The 22,623-nt window shown below is 45.1% G+C and overlaps 1 protein-coding gene across 2 annotated transcripts in view; it reads left to right on the top strand.

Moving 5' to 3' along the window:
• ARHGEF9 (Cdc42 guanine nucleotide exchange factor 9) overlaps nt 1-22,623 on the top strand; it is a 191,809-nt gene that overhangs the window by 106,686 nt on the left and 62,500 nt on the right. For both annotated transcript variants that reach the window (XM_075513089.1, XM_075513088.1), the window contains exon 4: nt 19,602-19,781. In XM_075513089.1, coding sequence (XP_075369204.1) covers nt 19,602-19,781 — 180 coding nt within the window. The remainder of the gene's footprint in view (nt 1-19,601; nt 19,782-22,623) is intronic.

The following is a 22,623-nucleotide window of genomic DNA, read 5'->3' as shown; positions in this document are numbered from 1 at the left end:
TGAGCTTGTCCTCTGCCCAGCCCCTTCCAAACACTCTGCTGCCTTCATCACCGGGAGGTCCTGGGGTCTCCAACTGCTGCCACTTGGGAATTTTAAACCATTTACAGCTGGGGAACGAGGGCTTTTTTCCCCGTGGCCGGCAGCAGCCAGGGTTGCATGGAGCTCACGGCTTCAGGACAAAGCAGTTGTCTCGCTGGAGCCAGCACAGACGGAGCTATCGGCAGGAGCACTTGGAGTGTCGCTCAGCTGCTGGGGTTATTGATGGGTGCAGTTTTGGGGGTAATTGCGTCTTTGGGTGCTGTGGTGCATACCCCCGGCTGGAGAGCAGGGGCCTGAGCAGGGACAGCAGCCAGGATGCCGTGGGATCCTTCCATCCCAAGCAGCCCCGAGGCATTTGCCTTTCTCCTCATTTTGCAGAAGGGTGAAAGATTGCAGGATGAAAGATTGGAAGAGATTCTGTCATGAGATTTCGGCCTCTCCTGATCTCTGGCAGTGCCTGGGCACTACAGGGTTGTACCTTTCTTGGTGGCATATCTGTGCTTCCCTGGGAGAACTGTCATTACACACATTTGCACAGATGACAACGTGCACAGGTCTATGTTTGGTACCCACGGGTCCCCCAAGCCCACGCACAGCTGTGCTAACGGCTTTGCATGGACGTGTGAGCTTCTTGAAAACGTGTTCCCAGCGTCCAAAGCTCGCAGAAAAGTGAGCGGATTTGTTTTCTCTTTACATGATTGCCCCTGTGAAGCAGGCATGTTGCATCAAGGAACACCTTCCTTTCCCCCTGGATAGCTACTGCTATCTGAAAACAAACACGCCAAAACCTGATACCAGCACACGATCTGTTTTTTAATTCTCCCAGCTCAATTTAAGTGCAAAAAATATTCACAGTTCCCCCTCTAACACCGAGTGACCCAAGGAGGAAGGGCTTGCGAGGACTTTATACAGTGTAAACAACGCTGTAAGTTGCCACTAATGATAGTGCAGGCACCTTTATTGAGATATTCTGTAGTATTTCTATATTTTCTTATTTAATTAAGGCTGTTTTGGGCACTGAAATGACCTGCTTTGAAACCTTCAGAAACCTCCTCTAGACTTAATTGGCTGCTGACTTGAGTTGTTCAAAGTTGCTTGAGGAGCTGCATTTCCAAGGAATATAGATACTGGAGATGGGATTATTTTTGCCTTCTTAAGGAGAGAAAGAGACTGTGTCTGAGTACTTACATACCTTTTAGGACAGGTAAGTTCTCAGAAGGGTGGAAAAAGTGAGGCTGCACACCCAAAAAGCCACAGGCCCTTCAGCGCAGCAAGGTGGAAGAATTCAAGGGAGTTACTGTGGCAAATTGCCTCGAGCTTTCAGCAGCACCGTGTTACTTCCAGCAGGGAGGCTGGGGCTGCTGTGGGAGCCGTGCGGGTCTCCGGGATGGTGACATCTCCATTGCCACTGCAGCGAGGCAGACCTTGCCTTGGGGAGTCAGTGGCACGTGCTGGGATGAGAGGAGTGAGACCCCCTGCCTGCTCTGTGTGCTGCAGTTTAGAAGGGAAGAACATTTGGGTTCTCCAAAATCAGACGTATTTGAGAGCAGATCTGGAGAACTAGGTACTCTGAGAGTGTTTTGTTATTTGAAATATGTGAACAAATATTACTGCTCTGACAGCGCTGCTGTTGTGCTGTAGTAACACTATCCTCTTACTGTCACAGCCCCGTTAATGACAGCGCCTGTGCAATAGAGACAGTATCAAGTATATCAGTGTGTCATTTAGGCCATCATGGGATCCCCCGTAAACATCAGGGATGGTTTTGGTCCTTGCCTTACATCACCAAGGAGACTTTCAGTGGTCTATCCTTGGACTGCAAAATCATAAAAGAGCCCGCTCTTTTATGTTAAAGTTAACCTGCTCAGCCCATCGCACAACAGCTCTCACCTGTGCATAGCTGCTGGCACTTGTCGGGCTACATCCACAGTCTCCTTCTGGAAATCATGCATTTGAGAAACTTCTCCTAGATAGTTAGACATCCACACCCAAAGCTCTGCGTTGTTTGGAGAGGTTCAGGTCTCCTACCTGCTGTAGGGGCAACACTCTTTAAAGAGAGGGGCTTTCTTCCATCCTACCAGGCTCTTGGGCTACAGCTGCACACTTGCACTGCTGTGCTTGCTACAGCTCTTATGCTGCTTCCTCCTTCTGGGTAAAGTTGTTGAATTTATTTTTTGTTCAAAGGCTTCTTCACCTTACAGATCCTGTGTTTTCAATCCTTTGTTGGTGTTTTGATTTCAGACAGTTCAAACGGAGGCTTTCTCCATTTCAGACTCCTAGCTTTCCCCATTATACATAAATAATACCTCTCCTGGAACTATTTAAACTGTTAGCACAGTCTCTGAAATGGTAGTTTAGCTGAGCTTTTAACAGGTTTAATCTCTTTCTGGGTATTAATCCTTCCAGAACCTCTGATAAAATTTGTTGCTTTGCTCTGAATCCCTCCCACGCTGTCAATATCTGTCTGAAATGAGTTGCTTCGTGCAGAACAAGCCATGGGAGGAGGGACTGTTACAGCTTCTTACAGATCTTGCACTCATTTCAGTGCATTTCAAACTCGTCTCTGATTTCCTGCGACTGTTGCTCCCATGCTTCCTTGCCCTGTGAGCATCTCTCCCATTGAATATGGGTTTGGAATGAGTTTGCCTCCTGTTTATTAGCTTTATTTCTTGGTTATCAGGTATATTTGCAAGGTTTTCCTGTCTGATATCATCAGGGAATATTAGTGAATAATATCACCTCTTCCACATTGCAATGAAGATGTAAAGGTATCAAAGACTGCAGCAAATGTTGGGTCCCATTTCTAGTTTCTTGCACTTGTTTTCTCTTGCTTTGCGCTACATTGCAGGATCCCTAAGCCTCTGCGACAGCAAACTCAATCTGTGTTCCAGGTTATCAAAGGCTGCGACTGAACTGGAGGGGAAATTATCTTTTTTTCCATCATGGCACTATAGAAATGACACACTGTCCTATGAGGCAGTAGCAGGCTTTGGACAGCCTCTTGTGTTATGTATTAGGTCTGAAAAAAACGGGACTTGAGCTGTGAAATCATCCAGCACACCTTTGAGATTTCTGACCTTCTCTAGAGTCGGGTTTGAACCAGCCACCCCCTGCCCATTTGTAAGTCTCTCAACCTGAATTCATCGTTCCGCATTGGTACTGTTACTGTTTGGGATCCCACCAGCCGAGGTGCTTCACAGGCAAGGAAACGGCAAAGTCCCTTGACTGGGGAGTGATGAGAGAGGCCCTCTGTCTCTGTGTTCAGCTGAACCACAACCTCAAAGCCAAAGTCCTCTGAGCTGGAGCTGAACTTTGTCTCAGAGTCTCTCCTTGTCCAAACATAAACCCAAGGAAAAATCTCTCCGTGGTTTTGAGATGTCCGGGTTCTCCCTGATTCCATCTATTATGGAGGAAATGGCAAGGAGAACAGGGTTTTTTTTCCCCGTCATACTTGACCACTGTGCCACTTGCACCGTTGCCCATTGCACCCTTTGGCCACGTGTATTGCCACCATGATCAAATTTCTCCGCTGCGTCAGCTCTTCTCCATACTTCTTCCCTTTGGATACACTTCCTGGCTGTTCCAGCTGTGCAGTTTTGAATGAAGGCAGCTGCCATCTTGAGCAACACTGGCCATAAAAAATAAGGTGAAAATTTGTGAGAGTAGGAAAATTTATTATTTCCGTGCCAGTGCTATAGGAGGGAAAAGCAGTGACATGTGAGATATGCAGTAGCAATGGAAACCTGTGAGAGACAGATCACATTACATCTTTCCTGTTTCTTTTTCTCTGAGTGGACCATAAAACAAAACCAAATCAGGCAATCAGAGCTCCTATCGATTTTCATAGGGCTTGTTTAAATGAGGATTTTTTTAGACTAAAAGCTCCTTAGAGCCACTTAATTATTCTAGGTGGAGTATGTATCTAGGCCAGTAGTAAAAATTCCTTACCAGATGCCTTCAAGAGGGTACTCACCAAGTACTTTCCCAAAGAGAACATCTTGGATGCTTTCAACAAACGATATCAATTTTTAATGATGCTAGATTAGATCATGCGGACAGGGCTTGCCATAGCATTTTTTTAAAGCCTTGGGAATACTTGGAAGTTGCTCCAGTGACGGAAGGAGAAGTTAAACAGGCTGCAGAGCAGTGAGGGGTACCTGCTCTTGTTTTCAGCAATTAGTCAAAATAGCTTTAGCTGAAGTTTTTTATTTCAGAGATTTGAGCATGTTGCCCTATCAATTAATGTTCTCTCATGTGGCACTGTTCATTGCAAATACCCTGTGAATTCCCCGGGTGGATCCCGGAGCCCTTGTAGCCAACGCCTGGGCATTTACATTTTGCCTCTGTTTGCTCACCACCTTTGTAGGAGCAGTGTCATCACAGCTGGCATAGGTTTAGACATCTTTCCTATCGTTCCCCATCACTGTTATCACTTTGCCAGGCTTGCCTGATCCATGATGGAATTGACATGAGCTGCCCTGCACGCAGTGTATCTGGGGGAAGTCCACACACTTGACTTCTGTTTCTTTAGCTGAAAAAAAATCATTGTGAGAAGGGTTGGAGATTTTCCATTAGGTCAGAATCTCCCACCTTCATTATTTGGTCTCTTTTCTGAAAATTTCTATTCTAGAAGTAACAATCCTTTAAGGCATCCTTTAAGTGTTCTGAGTCAGGAAAACCTATTTCTGAAATGAATAATAATTATATACTGGATATAATTGAGTGTAGATTGCTTACCAGGCAAATAATATATAGTATAGCTGAAGCTGAGCCTGAGCAGATCCTTGGATGAGAATTCATCTGGGCTAGCGGACCTTAACAAGCCCAACCACAACAGCTGCATCTGGGCAAGTTTCAATCCAAATCCAAGTTGGGCAGTCATCGTGCACCCTCAAATCTGTCTGTACCTGGGTGTAGCAACCTCCCTAGACTGTCATATTTTACACTAGTTTTGCTCTAAAAATTTTCCTCTAAGAATTGAAAGCAGCATTGAAATTGGCTGAGACATCAGACACTAGGGTTATATATTCCTTGAAGCAAGAACCCAATGTATTTGATGAACGGAGGCTTGCACATGTTCCCCATTGACTTTGGTGTCACTATTCACTTGAGTAAGGACAGAACCTTACAGTACAAATGAGGCTGGCTGTGCTCAACGCAGAATTAGGCAGAACAGTGTTACGAGGAAATAAGAAAAGTTTAGATTCTCTGAAGATCTGCACTGAGAAGGTGTTTGCTTTTCTTCAGAGTATGCGCCTAGGTGTCCATGATCCTCCCGTGCTCTTGAATACCATTTCTGAACTCTGAAGCCAGAGCAGGACTTGGATTTAATATGCTCCTTCAAGTACTAACGAAAGTGCTCAGCAACGTGGGTTAAGGGTTATCTGACTACTATAAATGACTGTATTTCTAACGGTTATCCCAAGCTCGCAGCGGACAGGGAGTCACGCCAAAGCAGGAGCTCCCTGAGAGGAGCCAGGGAGGACCGGCACAAGCAGTGCCCTGTTATTTTCCTACAAAGCAGCCAGGGCTCGCTCCGGTCCTCTGTAAGTCAATGAAATGGGACAGGCCAGGGGAAGGAAAGATTTTCCATACCAGCAAAGCCCACACAGCCAGGGATTAGCTTCACATGAGCTGTACTGCTGCCAGTTCTTCTGGGGTGAATCACGTCCCAGTATGAGTTGGATGTTTTCCACCCAGAGGCTGGTATGGATTTTATATGCACTCCATTTGCCTTTCCCCTCTGATCTGAGCGTTGACTTTTTTTCTTTTTAAGCATAGGTGTTTTAAAAGTAATGCTTTGGTTCACCTTTAGAGTTGCTGTCTGACTTCTTTGTCATAACATGTCCTGATTAATGATTAATTGCAAAGGACATGTTCTGACTCCAGCCTGTGTCCTGGGGTGCTTGTCGCAGCAATGATGCACTAGGTTATTACTCACTCCCCTTAACCTGACAGCTGTATTTCTTTCTTTGACTGGTTAATGACCTTGACCAGGTATGCATGCATTTGTGTAGATGTGTATGGTTGTAGGGTGTTGGGGATGTGCAAATTTTTCTTTCACTTGCGTGACCTTCATCTTACCTAAGTAAGAAAAAGGAACTGTTCCATGAACAGATGGAGCATTATTTCTAGAGGTAGGTGAATAATGCAGAAAATTATTCATTCAAAACCCCTTCAGACAACTCAGATGTTTGCCTTAAGATAGTGTTGCAAATCCTAGTGCAAATATCTGCTCACATGAATGTTCAATTCAGCTATCCTGAAAATTGTGTGTGAATGTGATAGTCATCCAGTCCAGGAACAGAATAGTGCTGGGTGACTTAATTGATCCATTAAGGAAATTGGGAATAATCACTATTTTAAGCAGTAGTTACAGAACAGATAGTTTGTAAGCAGTGCATAACCAAGTTAAACTAATAAAGGTTGTCAAATCATAGCAGGTAAAAAATAATAATGTGAAAACCAGTCTGTTCATGGATAATTCACCAAGAAGGAAAGGCTGCTAAAATCAGCAAACGTTTGCTGCAAATAGTTTGCTTGGCTCTTGTTGTTCCTTAATGAATCGAATCTATTAGCCAGGGAAAACATCACGTTGTCTTGAAAAACGAATCATATTTGGATGCCTCTTTCCATGCATTTGGACCCATTTTAACATGAACACACTAATTATGCTGTGGAGATCATTTTGTTATGGCAGAAATGAAACTGAGTTTGCAGCTATAACTATTCAGCTATGAAGTGCTGGAATAGGTATATGGGGAAAGATGCCTTTTAATTCCATTGCATTTCTCTTTAATATTTGTATCCTTTTACTTCACATACAGCTTCAGAGAATGTTTCTGTTCTCTTGGGTGCAGAGGCAAAGGGCCTGGCTTTCGGGTCTCAGCAGCCTCAAAATTGCCATTTATGTCAGAGGGAGTTTGCTGTTGACCGGTTTGAAGATTCATGTCCACGGCCTAATTTGTACACAGATGGCAACTGGCTCACAAATTCCCAGTCTTCATGACATGCTTTCTGATGCACAGGGAACTGTATGAGTCATATTGCTCCAGCTATGGTCTTTTTGGATGGAAATTATACTTTTAAATATATACTGTGATTACATACAGCAGTGATGGGCTCATTTGAAGGAGCTGGAACGTAAGCCATTAAGTTGAGTGGCTGCCATTATGTACTGCGTTTGCCAACAGATAATAGACAATGATATTTCATCTGTGACAACTTTGCCCTCCAGACTTTGAACGGAATTATCTTGGTATGTAACCGTTTCCTTCAGCACCATCCAGGTGATAATTTTGTTATACTAGACAGCAAATGTGGCCTTTTATGAATAGGATAGGTGGAACACAGAGGGACGGGACTTGCATGTGTCTTGTACAGCGTGACCAGGAGAGAGGGGAAGGGGCCGGTTATACAACAACGGAGAGGTGACACCGGTTTGTCATGGTAGAGCCAACCGCACATCATGCCTTGCTCTCTGCTGTGCTTTGGCAGCAGCATTTTGCACAAACTAAAAGAAGAAACAACGTGCCAATGGCTTGACTCACTCCTAACATGGGCAAAGCCCGTGTTACCTGCTCTGGGGCTTTCACAGCTCTTGCAAAGCTTCTGACCTGCACAGGGGTTTGGGTGCAGTGCGGGGCGCTTTGGGCTTGCGCGGCTGCAGGCAGCTACGGGGACGGGAGCTGGGCAGCGAGGGAGCACAGGAGCATGCTGATGCTCGCCGTTGCTCTCTCGCTGTGCCATGGAGATAGCTGCTGTCTCCCTGAGCAGCCCAGGAGGCTGTGATGATAACTCATGTTTCAGAAGGGGTGGTGATGACTTGAAAGAAGGCCTGATATTAGGGGCTTTCCACCCTCTTTTAATTAGAGGCTGAAAAGTGTAGATCCAAGCTGCAGTCCAGTTGAGGGAGAGGGTTGTGGCAAGTGTCTGCTTTGAATTACTCCATTAAAGAGGACATTTTGGCTGTGGCAATTTTCCATAAAATCTGAGAAGCCATCAGACGGTGACTTTCATTCATTCCTAACCTGAATTGAGAAAAGCAGCTTAGAGGTGGAAGGCTGCATATCCCCTTACTGATCTGGCCAATCTGTGTAATAGGCTTACAGGGTCTGATGACAATCTGCAAGAGAGTTATGCACGTTTAACTATCATCAATTCATTACCTTACTGACGAGGCAGCCTTTTACATCCAGGATTGTCCGTTGAGCTTTTAGTAGGAAAAAGCTATGGTAATGCAAGGTCAATTAGATGGGAATAAGAATATCATGCCAGATACCTGGTATCTCTCTGCTGAAACCAAGGGAGCAAAGGTACGTGCTGTGATCTACACCCCGCTGTGCCACTCGTGTTCCTTCCATTGCCCCATGCGCTACTTCCCCAAAAGCATTGATCATGGCAGGGTTTGCACTAAGCATGTTAAATGCTTTCCAAATCTGTGAGTGATGCAGCGCATATAGCAAGAGATTCTCAGTCTGCGGAGGCGAGGCCAAGCCAGGGCGCTGTGCCGACCCTGGGCTGCGAGCTCAGGGCTTGGAGAGCCAGAGGACACCACGGGTTTTGGCTCAACAAGCGACTCAAGGGGAGAAGCTGCTTTACATCGCTTACCTTTGTCCTGCCTGTTTGCCCTCTTGGGAGTTGACACAGATGAAAGGTGAGATGTAAATGCAAGATGTGGTTGCTATAACGACTTGAGCTCTGTCTTACTGCTTTTGTTGTGTTGTGTCGTGTTATTGATTGCACACGTGGGGTGGTGGCTAGCAGAGGCTGGTCGTCCAGGTGTTTCCTTTGGGCTCAGGACGCCTCTTGCTGCTTTTTGGTCCAGGTGCTGTGATACTGAAAGACGTGAGGAAGACTTGGGATTTTGCTTTAATAATTCTCTTGAAGATCATAATTTAGGGGCCAGAGGCTTTGTCTGGCCATTTCTTATTCTGGGTGCTCATCCTGGTTTTTCCTCTTGAGACAGAAGCAATGGGATTTTCACTGGATGGCTCTTGGTTTGCACAAGAGCAGCTGGACAGGCTCCGCTTTCCACTGGCTTGGCTGGCAGTCATCCGGCTGAGCCGGGGCTGCTGCTGCCCCTGCAAAGCCACCCGAAGCCAGGGCTGGTTTCTGGGGGCCACGTGTTGTTTCTCCAGCCATTGCTCACTTTGAGCTTGCATTTAATTAAACTTTTCTGGAAGCTCAGGTCTGCAAAAGAATTTGTAGATGGCATTCCCCTCTTTGTGCTCATCTGCCAACAAGCCACTCCTTGGCTGTATTAGATGTGAGCTGCAGTGACTTACGCTAAGAAATCAAGCGATCAGAACAGCAAATAAGGAGCCTGAGCAGTGAGTGTAATCACTGTAATACATTCATCTGGACTTTAATCCAGCCTGGGCACTGATTTGCACTAATAACAGCCACTACTTTTTAAGTTCCAAGTTCTCATCACTTACTAAAAAGCTCTCTCTTTTTTTTAATGTTATCATTTTGGCATCATACTACAATACCGATATATGGGAATTATGCATTATGAAGTCTGTTACTGAAGATGTGTTTTAATGCGTTGTGGTCTAACATGACATAATTCAGGCATCTGCTTCATTTTTAAAAGGTATTTTAAAACACATCACAGTGATTGATATCACGAAGGGGCTCTTGCTTGCTTGTTCCTTGTACTTGGCCATCCAGGAATAATATTTCTGTTTTGTATTAACAGCCCTACATTTGAATTAATTTCCTTTCATGATTTTTAGACCCTGGCCAACTGTGTCAGCTTTTATAGGACGAAGTAGCTACTTACGCTTTCATTACTTCTGGTCCTGTCACTATTCATTTCACTACGAATGCCTGATTCTAGATAAGTGAAGTTGCTACACTCGGTAGGCCTGGTGTGTGTGCCTGTGCGTGTGCGGCTGCGTGTCTGTGTGCCGTTGCCCCCTACTAAGTAGAACTGGGATGGCTTAGCTGTGCGTTACCACGTTTGTGGTGGCTGATGGCAGTTCTCCTGCAGCTTCAGGGGTAAAGACCCCACGTCTGGGATGAGCAGATCTGTGTGCTGTCGCCTTTGTGAGTAGCTGTGTTGTGTTGAATAATGCAATCCGCTGGGAGTAATTTGTGTAATTTGCTCCTTAATTCCTTTTTGCTTTGGAAACTCTCATGCCCCAGAGTAACAGGTGATGTACGTTTTAAAATACATAATCTCTAAACCATTGAGTGCTCTTTTTACAATTTTATCTTCCCTCCCTGCAAAAACTATTGAGTTGCTCAGATGAACTGTTTGCCTACAGTCAGCCAGTCTGCTCCGTGGGAGAGTAGTCTTCTGCTTTCCAGTTTCAGTAAGGACAGTCTTCTTGGGTAAAAGGAGCCTAGATTTGGCATTCCTGACCTTTCCAGTCAAGTCTTGGTTATCCATGAATGGGTTTCGTCGTTGCGGATTAGCTACACCATGGGCATAGGGATGCTCAGGATGATCTCCGTGCAGCCGAGTGCTGTACCTCCTCGCTGAGTCCCTTAGCTCAGGGCCCAGTGCTCCACAGCAGCCTCTTGCCCCTCACTGTACATTCCCAGAGCCTAATTTATATATATTTTGTAATATCCGTATTGCTTATCTGCATTATTCTGCACCTTGGGTAATTGAGAGATAACTGTATCAATCTTTTCCCGAGTCCTGCAGTGGTCTGTACACAATGCTTCGATGTTATCTGGCACAATGTTTGCTCCCGCAGCGAGCAGCGGGGCTGGGCTGATGCTTTATTAACACTGGAAACATTGCTTGGTAATCCTGACTGCTTCCCCCACCCATACAGCATATTGCAGGTTCAGCCCAGTAAGATTAAACTGGGCATAAATCAAAGCACAGCTTTGGCCCTCTGAAGGATTTCCAGTGCAACTCTAGGTCTTTGAGGCAGTTACGGTCTTTGCTTAGGAATGTGGGGAGTCCCTTCTGGGGTCAGAAGACTGGGATTTGCATGGGTATTTTAGCTTTAGATCTTGAAGAGTATTTAGACGTTTGTTTTCCGTGTGCCATAATGAGGGATTCATGCTGACAGCCTGTGTTGGCCCCGAGTCAGTAGGGCGCCGTGAGCTGCTCCGGCTGTGTTTGACGAAAGGTGCTGTTTTCCCCGGAGCAGTTTAAACCTTGAGTCCCAGAACCGATCTCATAATTTATCTGAGTTAAAAGATTACGGTTAGTGGTTATTTGTAATTACTCTACATGAAAGATATGTCATCAGGCAAGGGGAGCCTTAATGTGCCCAGTACGCAAAAGGGATTGGAAAGCAATTACGGTGACATATGCACCATGAAAGCGGAGGGCTCGCCGGTGCTCCAGAGCCAATTAAACACCACATGGGCAGTGCTTTATTGGGGTAAGTCCGTCTTGTTACTAGGCCTTTTCCTCATTGCTGCCTTGGTTTTACAGACAGTCTCAGCTCTCCAGTTACTGTACGCAGCGCTCTGTTGCAGCTATTATTATTAATAGGAATGACATGGACAATAACCATAATAAGGTGGAGAATAAGACTAATACCATACCCTGGAGTCTACTACTGTACCCTGTATGAGGCCAGGTGATTCCACGTGTGCCAGGTGATATCTTTTCAAGAAAATTTAAATCAATGAAAAATATAACAACCCAGTCCTAATGAGCCTTTAAGTCCGTACTGATTCTCCACCTTTACATATATATATATAAAGCTTCCAACCAAGTGTGACAGTCTTTCCAGAATACGGGGATATCAGAGGCTCTCGCACTCCAATCAGCCTCTTTCAGCTGAAATCCAGCCATTAGTCAAATTCATCAAAGGGCTTGAAAGCAGAAAGGGAAATTCTTTGCCTCGTGCTTAACCTTTGTGTGATTGCACCTCTTCAGAGAATAAGCAAATCAAGTGGAAATGCCCTCCCATTTGTTTTGTAAATGAGCCGTGCGGCGAATTCACTATGATTTGGCATTATTCAGTTTGTATAATTTCTGACGAGAGGTTTAAAAATAAATACACAATCAAAGAGACTATTGGGAGATGATACAAGAGCAAAAGTACAACATGATGGGGTGGGGTGACATTTTCTTGTATGCTTCCTTTTTGTCTGCTCCGTCAACTGAGTGAACCTGCCCTAGTTGTGAAAACCAGCGAAACGTTGGACTGAAACACAGGCTGCAGCTTGTGTTCTCTGTGCAGCTCAGGTGAGCACCCTCAAACTGCTCCTGTGCTCATACCCTATACGTGGTTTTCATGGGGGACACGTACGAGTGGATCTCGGCAGAGCTGTAAATGCCCTCCTTGGGAAATCTTTAAGATGACAGCATTGCTGTTGCAATAAATGGCCCCATGATTAACAGCCCTGTCAGTCTGTGCTATAAGCGTTAACTGCTCGTGAAGGACCAATGCAATTAAAACACAAGAGGGTAAAGCAGCACGAGGTGCCTTTTCTCTGGGAACACGGGAAGCAAAGTGGTATTCTTGTTTGGCTGGGGGACTGCAGATGGTTTGTGTCTCCTGTTCTGCTGGGGTTACTTTGAGCATTGATTTCTGTACTCTGAATGCCAGCTCTCTGTATATTCTTGTTTGAAGATGTTTTGGCTGCTGCCGTTATGGAAGGGCCTGTTGAATACAATGAGAAATGCTATTGTTATTTTACAGTGCTTTTATGTTGTCTGAATAAAGGGCATGTCTGTACAAGAACAATTTGAACAAATGGCGTAGTCTCGCCAACGTTTCTCCATCTCCCCTTCACAGCCTGCTCCCTATTCCTGTCGTCCCGCTCCTGTGGAGGAGTACATAGTTTATGTAATGCTGATTTGAAAGGGAATTACCCAGAGCTTTTTTTTTTTCTTTTACTATTAGATTGATGCATTAATAAAAGATCTAATAGAGAAATATATGCCTGCCTTAAGATTATTCATATTACCCAGAGGCCATGGTCCTAGAAACTTTTTGTAGGTACTTAGAATTTTCTAAGGAGATGGTGATCTGTGGTAGATTTCTTTGGGTTTTTTTTATTGAGAAGGTGGCTCTTCATTAAGTGAATTTTGGACTAGTGAGAAACTCTGTGCTGAAAACTCAATGCAGAATCTCATGCGCTAACGATGATTATCCCTGGAAGAGGTATGGATAGGTAATAGTGATTTGTGTGGCCTAGCCTCAAACCAGATCACCCCCCTGAAAAGATTTCTGCTATTTTGTGCCCATTTCAGTCTCCAGGGACCAGTAAGTCCCTGATTTCTTTTTCACGTTGGCCCATAAGAAGCCAGTAAGTGTTGAATAGTTCGGAATACTTAGCAAAATTTTGCAATAGTGGCTGATTTCACTAAAACATGTTTCATACTCAGCTGCCTGACTGCGGGCAGTTGCTGAGGAGCAGCTGTTAACCTCCAACTGTGCATCGTGGCTTTGGAAGTGAGGAAAGTCAGGGAAAATGCACCAGATGGATCAGAGGCAGAGGCTCACCCATTCCCCAGACTCTTCTTCCATGCGGCCCCATCTTGTAGAGCTGGAGCAAAGTCCCTTTGCAGTGACACAGCTGGTTTGTGGCTGGTAGATTTAAACCCTGCAGTAGCCTGGAAGAAGTTGTAAACCTTGGTTTAAAGGTCACTTTCTTTTACTTTAGAAAAACATCCCAGGTGGTGATCCTGGGCTTTTTTGATCAGGATGTGCTACAGGTACAGATCGTGAGATAGGGGGTGACAAGGTGTGTGGGACCTGCTGCTGCAGGAGGGTCTTTCATGGCATCCCCCTTCCCCTCCTCTCCTTTGGGTCATACAGGTTTGCTCCAGACTTGCTCTAGTAATGAGGTTAGGCAGAGTGATTCCACCCTGTCATGTAACAGGGTGTTGTTCCTTTAATTCCTTCTATTTTTATTTTCCCGCTTACTTTGGTGAGGAGAGTTATTTTATCTTGATAGCAGTGCCACGGCCATAAAGCCATGGCCATAAAAAAAAATTTGCAAATTCCAGAATCGAACTACCACCTTTGAGCTCCTCTCTTATTTTCCTTGGAAGCTCCCCCCGTGGCATTAATGACAATCCCTCCCCTTTGGCTGAGGCGTTTGGAAAGCGCAAGGGAAGAAGGAGACAGTCGGGATCATTCGCCAGATGGGCATTTCTGAGCTTTCCCAGCACTACTGAGGACACTCACAGCTAGGTGAGCTCAGCAGAGGTTTTGCAATGATGCACTGCGACGCGTTTGCTGCGGTATGGCCTTCAGCATCCCTGCCATGGCATGCCATGGTGTGCCAGGGTCAGGAGCTCTCAGCTGGCACACGCTGATGGCACTGCATCCTGGAGGTCGTGACTTGCAGAGTCCTCTGAAACCCTTTTTTACTGTTTGTTGTTGTTGTAATTTTATTTTGGCAGCACCTCTAATGTAATTCAGTATTTCCAGTGGCCACGTTCCATCCTGGAAATAACACCAGACTAGAAGAGAAAGGAAAATCCACACGGACCTTAAATAGGAATGATTTAATTCCTTTCCACTGTCTTTACTTGCAATTGTGAAAACATTCAGCTGTTGTACATGGGTGTTAGGAGTGTCTTAAATAAGCGTGTTTAGAGTGAGGGTTTGTGGCTGAATTATTGGAGGTTTACAGAGGGCTTTGGAAACGTGTAGTGAAAATCCCTAGAAAGGCTGATGCTTGCAATCCTGGCGATAAAGTGATAATACCCCATGTTCTTGTTCTTAGTGTGTGTTCCAGAAACGTGTCAGTTATTAGAGAGAGCATTGTCTTTTTTCCCTTTTTCTTTTCCTCATTAAGTCAATTTATTTGTGGTGCTGGGACATAGAAGTGGCCCCTCATCTGTCTAGCCTAGTACTTATCGTTGGCCATGACCAGGTGTTTGGTAGGAGGTGAAGAGGGACCCATGAGGAATAGTGACTCTGGTCCCTAGACCATGCCCAACATCCCAATAGTTAATCTGGTCTTCTGCCCACTGAGAAAATTTTTTCTTCACCACAGACAGCAAGTGCTTGGCAGTACTCTGAAGTCTCCCGTAAAACAGTGAAAATTATTCTCAGGTCTGTTGTTAAGCAATGCTCTTGGGCATTTCTCCTGCACTGATTTCACATGGTGAAAGCGTTGAGGAACTTTTCTCTTTGGGCCTTTTAGTTTGAACAACCAACTGACAAGAATAATTGATTTTAATGGGGACCAGGACTTCCACTTGGAAGACAAGCTGTATTCAGGGTATGCCAAAACCAAATGTACATTATCACCTATTGCATTTCTTCTAGCTGCCTCCCTCTTCTTACGAGTAGGACACTTTTCCCAAATATCTAAGTCCTCATTATTGTAAATTTACAAGGCTGAGATTTTGTGAATTCTTCTGGTGGGCACGGAGAACATAATTTTATTTACAACAGTCTTTGCATACTGAGAAACAGTTGTGCCTGGGAGAGTGTGATTTAATATTTGACTATTCCTGTTGTGATTATTATTGTTAAATCCAGTTCTGTGCTACCCCTTTTTAGTGATGGCCAAATTGTAGATGGGGTGAATGTAAGATGTTGGAAATGTAAACTTCTGCATCACCCAATTAAACATAGAGAAATAGTAATTTCTAGGGCATGATTCACCTCACTCAGAGGTAGGCAACTGAAATAGCCGAGATGAATCACACTCCAGATGTGTCTCTTTCTCTTCACTGGTTATAAGGGAGTCCAGGTGACTGTCTCAGATGCTGTATGGTAGACATCTAAAATTACGGGAGATAAGTGCCTTTCAAGGTCTTTGGCTGAGTATGTCTGACCACAGTGCTGAGACCCAGATTTGAAACCAAGAGATGTGAACTTTCTGGAGTGAAGAGCTCCTATGTTGAATTCTCTCAGAAAATAATATTTTATCCTGACCTTTCTCTAGTTCATAATCTCTTGCTGCTGCAGATGTCAGGTTCTGTCTCTGTAACCCTGCCCTGAAAGAGTCAGACGGCTCCACAGATGCAGCAAGATGCCTTGCAAAATAAATTAAACCAGATCTTTTAATTTTAGGCTCTGACATTCTCTCAATGGACCCAGCATGTGCGATGGTTGGAACTCGAATTCTACCATCCCGCTGCCATCCTTTCTTCATAGGCTGAACTGTATTTGCATTTTAGAAGACCAAGGCTTGCTTGCAGGCTTCCTGGCATGTGGATCCCTTTCTTGGGCTAACGGTATGGACCAGGAGCTGGAAAGGACCAGCTAAAGGGGCCTTTCTTCTATCTGCTGGCACTAGACAGTGAAGACCAAGAACTTACAGCCTTTCTCCTTGTGTATCAAGAAACACCTTGCAAAGCCACCTCAGCTCCTGACAGCCACTTAAAGCATCTTCCAGATCTCTGCGTTAACAGAAGAAAAAGGCCGAGCACACCCTCTGCTTTTCTGGCCCTCTGCAAGTCCCTCCAGCCCTTGCCGCTGGCCGAGCCGTGCTCCTTGGAGCTGGGATTTTATGCCTCAGGCTTGGAAATGCACTTTTGCAAAGTAGGCTAGGAGGTTCTAAAACACAGTCCCTCTGAAGTTTGGTTTCAGTGACATTTCTGTGGCAGTTTGTGCCCAGAACTGCCTGCGTGTGAAGTGACAGCAAAGTCTATGTCAGCTGAAGCAGAAAAAGTAGAAACACGGCTTCTGCGTAATAGCTCCATTCCTGGTTCATCATCAGTGAAAAATGGACTAAAATACCCAACGGCATTAACAAAAGGAATGAGTGTCAGGCCAACCTGATTTATTTTGTGACAAGAAAACTGATTTTCTAGACCAAGAGAATGTATGCTACCTCAAGAGTAGAGTAAGATCACAATGAGCCACTGGTGGGAGGTAGCCATGGGAAAAAGTGGAAGATCTTATGTATTACTGCAAGATTTCTGTGACACTGTAATAAATATTTTGTGCTGTTTCACAAATCTCTGGTAAGGTCTCTTTGGAAATAGTAATTACAGTTCTGGTCATCTATGTTCAAGAAAGATGCAGGCAAAATATCTAGATGCCTAAAAGGGCTGGTGAAATGCTCAGGGGAAGGAAGAGCCATCTGCCAAGACAAGGCTGAAAGAGCAGAGCTTGCTTAATCTGGGAAACCACAGGCTGGGCGAGGATGGACAGTGTCCATAAATACAGGAAAGGGGAAACACTAGTGAAGGAGAAGAGCTCAGTCCTGGCAGAAGAACAGATGACTGTTAACTGGTCTTGAATATGTTAAGGGGGTTTTCTTCAGCTGTGAAGTCTGCATTCCTTCCAGATGTGTCTTGGGGTTCTTTGTGGTTTAAACTGATTCATATTTATGAAAGCATCTAGAAACCTTGATTTAGAGCCATGCGAGGTGTTGTGAGGAAGCATTGAAACATACCACTACCTGGGCTGAGCATTCAGTTGTTGCACTGGAAACAGAAATCAGTCTTTATAACTGTTATTATTCCAGGTGTAGCTACCCTACTTTGCTAAGTGAGGGCCCAGAGCTGGGGTAAACCGAGGGTCCTACACCATCTGGCTTCAGCTGCCACTAGTTTGGATGGGATCCTCTGGTGCCTAGCTCCATGCAGCTCTGTATCAAAAGCCCACACGTGAGATAAATGCACACTCGTGCAGTAGATGCCCTCTGCGATAAGTTCAGCACATCGATTAGGTCCATTGCTTGACTCTTCAGTGTGAGCTTGTTATTAACCCATGCCTTTGTCTTCTGTCTGCTGTCAGGTGATCTTGCGAGGCTCCTGTGTAGAAATCCCCTATATGATGTACGAAGAAGACGTGTTTCTTTTACAGCTGATTTTGAATTAGAAAGGACGATTTGTCAAAATGGAAGTAGGAAGAACATTGTTTGACTTTACCTACTGCAGGAACAAGAGGTCCGCTGACTAGATACATCTTGGCTTTGAGGATGAGAGGTCCTAAGTGTCAAGTTAGGCTCTCTTAGATCTTCCTGCTTTATGTACAACTGACTCTAATAATTGAAGAGCTGAAACTGCAACTGTAATTGTCACAAACCTAAGGAGCTTGATTTCTTAAAAGAAAGTCAGTTCAAGGAAAATGGTAAATCAGGTCCTTTAATCTGTTGACCGAGTTGCCTGTTAGGGACTTGAATGCTCTTATATGTTTATGCTGAGAACCCTGCAGCAGTGCTAGAAGGTTTACTGCAAGTTCTTACTGTGCAGGTAGTTATTAGCAGGCATTTTGGTAAGCCAAATTTATAAAAGAGCCATTAAGAGCACTCTAACCATTCCCAGTGATTCTGCACTTACATAACCACTGCGACGGGTTATTGTCTTTATGCTTTGTATTGCTTGCCTAAATTGAAAGGATATCTGTGGCTGTTAAAGTCTTGCCATGTGGAAGGTCTGTAATGATTGCAGTGCTGAGCTCTTTCTTTGTGAGCTAAATTCTGATTTGGAGGCGAGCCCAAGTGCATATTCAGTGTGTCTCAGACGGCAGAATTAATGAACGAGGTTCAGGATGGCTCTGACAAGCTAATAAGCATATGGGTGAAGTCTGTATTTGCTAGGGCAGCCTTACTGTTCAGTGTAGAATTCCTGCAGTGGACGAAACATAAAGACAATTTATTATTCTGTTAAAGAATACATGACTATCATTCTGAGGAGCAGCGGGTGTCCCAGGCATGGATGGATGATTTGTCTTGTGAATGCACAAGCATCAGCGTTCGGATGAGTCCTTCCCGCAAACATTAAGCAGGAGTTTTATATATATAAAACTAAAGTGGCTCGCAATGAAACTGAGAACCGGTTAGGTCCTTGCCATGGTGCTGGTCCAGCTCTAAGGCAACCGTGTGCTCCACGTGAGAGACGTTGAGTAGGTCCTGTCGGACACAAGTCTGGCCTCAGTCCAGTTTCTAGTGGGCAGGTATCTGCGCCCTGAAGGCTGTCACAGCAGCCAGCGCCGGCAGGTTCCTTGTGGGCAGAGTGAGGTCTGAATGTGCCGTGGAGCTGGGATGTGCTCCAGGTCAGGTCTGAAACGGGTCAGCAGGGTGCCACGGTGCCCTTCTTATCTGCTGTGTAGCTTGAAGATTTCAAAAGCAAGGGATGCCAGTACATCACCAGTGCTAAACAAATACTGAACGCTCAGTTTTAAAAAAAAAGTGTTCTAAGTATGTTTGCAAACTTTGCTTGCATTTGCATGGAAAGCCTTGTGAGCCTCAAGCTGAGATCTGATCCTTTAACGGAGCAAACTTGCTCTGAAACGAAAATTCCTTTGCAGGACACCATCGCTTGGTTTTGCCATTTTTGGGAACTCCCAGCTATACATTATGCTACCCGAATTGTACCTGAAAGCCATGTACCTTGATGGATGTGCATGCTCATAAATACAGCGTGGCGGTGGCACTGGCAGGGGAGGTGTTGCTTTTCCCATGCGTAGGGCCAGGACCGGAGAGGTGCTGAACATCCGCACGTGGTGCTCGCTTGCGTGGCATGGTTAGGAGCAGAACGGCAGTCTGTAGAAATGGTCGCAGACTGGATTACATCACGTGAGGGTGAAATTGCTATGGATTGGAATGGAGGAAAATTGTTTTACTTTGGCTGAGCGCTTTTTTCTGTGCTGCTGCTGTGCATGTGCTTGCATCGGGGAACTGAGCTTTTATTGACTGCTGGTTTTCTGTTTTCAAAGCTGATCAGTGGTGGTTCTATTGTAAGTGCTGAGGCAGTATGGGATCACGTCACCATGGCCAACCGGGAGTTGGCGTTTAAAGCAGGAGACGTTATCAAGGTCCTGGATGCTTCCAACAAGGACTGGTGGTGGGGTCAGATCGATGATGAAGAAGGATGGTTTCCCGCCAGCTTCGTGAGGGTGAGTGACTTTCTTCTTTTTACTGCTACAATGAATCATTGCCAATGCTGCTCAGAACAGTCAATGGACTGAACTGGTTACTGTGTCTGTTATCATTGATGCTAATTTCTAGTGTGTCTGTTTTCTGTCTGAAAAATGGGGAGCAAAGAAGGTTTCAAAAGAAATGAGAGTGGGCTAGGGGGAGGCTGGAATAGGTATTGGCTCTGCTTTTTATGCTCTTGGGATATGGAGTGGCCTTTACTGTGTGTCTCAACGTGTTGTAGCCTCTCTCTTTAAGCAGTTCTTCGGAAAACCAGTGAAGGATTGTGCAGGGTATGAGTAGATGATTTGGTGGGGCCTAAAAGTTCACACCAGCTACAAGCAACCCGCATTCAGAAGAGCTTTCTGGTCTGCGTGTCACACAGGGAGGTGTCAGGCCTCCCCTTTCCAAAGGTAGTGCTGCGTTTTGACTCTTCAGCAGTTTGGGAAGTAAAATCACTTCACTAATTAGTCCGTGACCAGCTCTGTTTTTTTTTTTTTTAAGGGGACAAGGAACCATTTTGTTTGTCTCTGTTTTTCTGCTGAAGCAGGTTTTGCTGTACCCAGCCACCTCCAGTGGCGATCTGGCCTTTCACAAATAAGAAGGATTTGGGCACTTAATTTTTTTTTGCTCAGTATGTGTTAAGAAAGCAAAGGGACAAGAAGATGCCCTTTTTGCTATCGTCAGCTCCTGCCACATTATTTGGACGCTCTCGAGCCTTCGTCGGGGAGTCAAGACGTCGGCTTTGACCTTGTGCTCTTCCTTCTCCTCTCCCTTCTGCGCAGGGTTTGATAGGCGGGATCAGAGATTTAATTCCTTTAGAAGCTTAGGGGATATGGTTCAAAAAATGAAGATTTCTTTTGCCTTGTAAAATTGTGTGAAAGATGACTGTTTCCTCTGAGCCTCCCAGGGAATTTGACAAGCTCCATGGCAGTCGAGGGGAAGACTGTTCTCTCTGAAACACACACTGAAGACCATGCCGCATTCCAAGGAGATGCCGTGTTTGCTTTGGTTCTCTGCCTGTCTTACCATCCCTCTGAACCCTCCCTCTTTTGGGCAACCCTGCATCATCAACATCCCTGTTTGATTATATCGCTTCATCTGGGAAATAGCCATATGGATTAGGAAAATTGGGTTAAAATTTATGACCTGGTGTTTCCTAGCGACGTACAATGACCACCGATAAGGGAGCCCGGACCTTTTCTCACTTCTGCCTCCCCAGTGCACAATTTTTTTCCCCCTGTGGGACACATGATGCAGCTCTTCTGTCTCTCCTAGGTCTGGCCAGTGCTAAGAGCAAGAGATCAGTGACTGGAACTGGAGCCTGGGCTGCCTGCGTGAAAAAGCTTATGCTGTTATTCTGGCCCAGAATAACAAGTAGTGTTTAGTATTTTGTTGAATAGGACACCATGAATCTGACCCCCGCAGCCAGTGGAGATAACAAGTTTGGACAATGGATTTGCATCAGGTGTGATCAAGATGATAATCTTATCGCAAAAAATATTCTCACCTGTGTCGCTAGCACATCTCATCTGTGTTGCTGGCTGGAAAGGCTGAATTAGAGAAATCAATCTGTCTGCTTATTTTAGCTTAATTTGGAGACTGAAATATTCTGTGCCAGTTTAACTTTTCAGTGCATTGACCAGTGCTGGTTTGTTTTGTGATTCAGGGGAAAAACTTTAATATCCTTTTTTGTGTGATGTTGTAAACATACTGTTCACGGTAGGTTTAATAACAGTCTTGTTTTGTGCTATCCTGTTTCCTAAAAAACCACACCAAACAACTAAACAAACAAGCCCATTTACTCTAAGGCCCAAAACCATGGATCATTTGGCTTGGCTGAACTTTCCATCTCTCCTTACACTTTTCAAAGGCTGGCAGGATGATTTGAGAAACTAGGAGAAACAAAGGAGAGGAATCAATGTATCTCAGACTGTTGTACACAAATGTCTGAACAACATCCTGGAACAAATGCTTAGGATCATGATGGCCTTACCAGGCAAGTTTCTTGCCCATTCTGTCTAATGTCACAACCCTGCGGCTTGACTTCACTCCAACAAAATCAATCCTTCCATCAGCTCTGCGAGAGGCTGGCTTGGTTATTCCATCTGTGAGACACTTGTTCAGCACGGGCTGGGACCAGACACCTGCCCTGGGACCAAATGCTGCACTGACAAAGGGGGAAACTGCATGGTCTTGCTGCCATGAATGATAATTAATATTTAAAAATAAGTACCAGGCATTTCAAAAAATATGCAAGCGGAGTTCTGGCACAGTTTGTCCGCAGCTCTGCAAGGGAGGCTGAAGGGGAAAATTTGCCACTCGGGTTTACAAAACAGAGCTGCCTTCTCCACGCAGCACTTCTCGGTGTGCTGCCACGAGGCAGCCCACTCGCTGGTTGTCCTGTGCTGAGAAAACAACTGCCATTTGGGCTGTCATGTTCTCCTCTCCTCTGCTGGCTGAGGTCGCTTGCTTGCCTCTTCATTTCTATTCTTGCATATTCCCCCCCGCCCCCTTCACTCTCTGTCTTTCTTGGTAAGTAACTTGAACCAGATGCCTGCAAAGCCTTGGGGGCCTTTGGAGAAGGTGCCTGTAACCCCTCTTTTGCTTGCAGGACCATTGCGGCAGGTTTATGCTCCTTCAGGGTCCTGTCAAGGACCGTTTAACCTGAACGCTTTTCACTTTGTTCTTCTCTCCATTTTTTTTCTTGTATTTCTTATTCAGCTGGTAACTCTTTCATAATGAGGAGGCTGGGTTTTTTCTCTGTTGTACTTTGAGCCCTGCTTTTTTAAGACGATGCCAGAAAACTGCCTGATTTAGCCT

The sequence above is a fragment of the Mycteria americana genome, chromosome 10 (assembly GCF_035582795.1).
Source record: "Mycteria americana isolate JAX WOST 10 ecotype Jacksonville Zoo and Gardens chromosome 10, USCA_MyAme_1.0, whole genome shotgun sequence".
NCBI classification, from domain to species: Eukaryota; Metazoa; Chordata; class Aves; order Ciconiiformes; family Ciconiidae; genus Mycteria; species Mycteria americana.
This window is presented reverse-complemented; position numbering and strand designations above follow the sequence as displayed.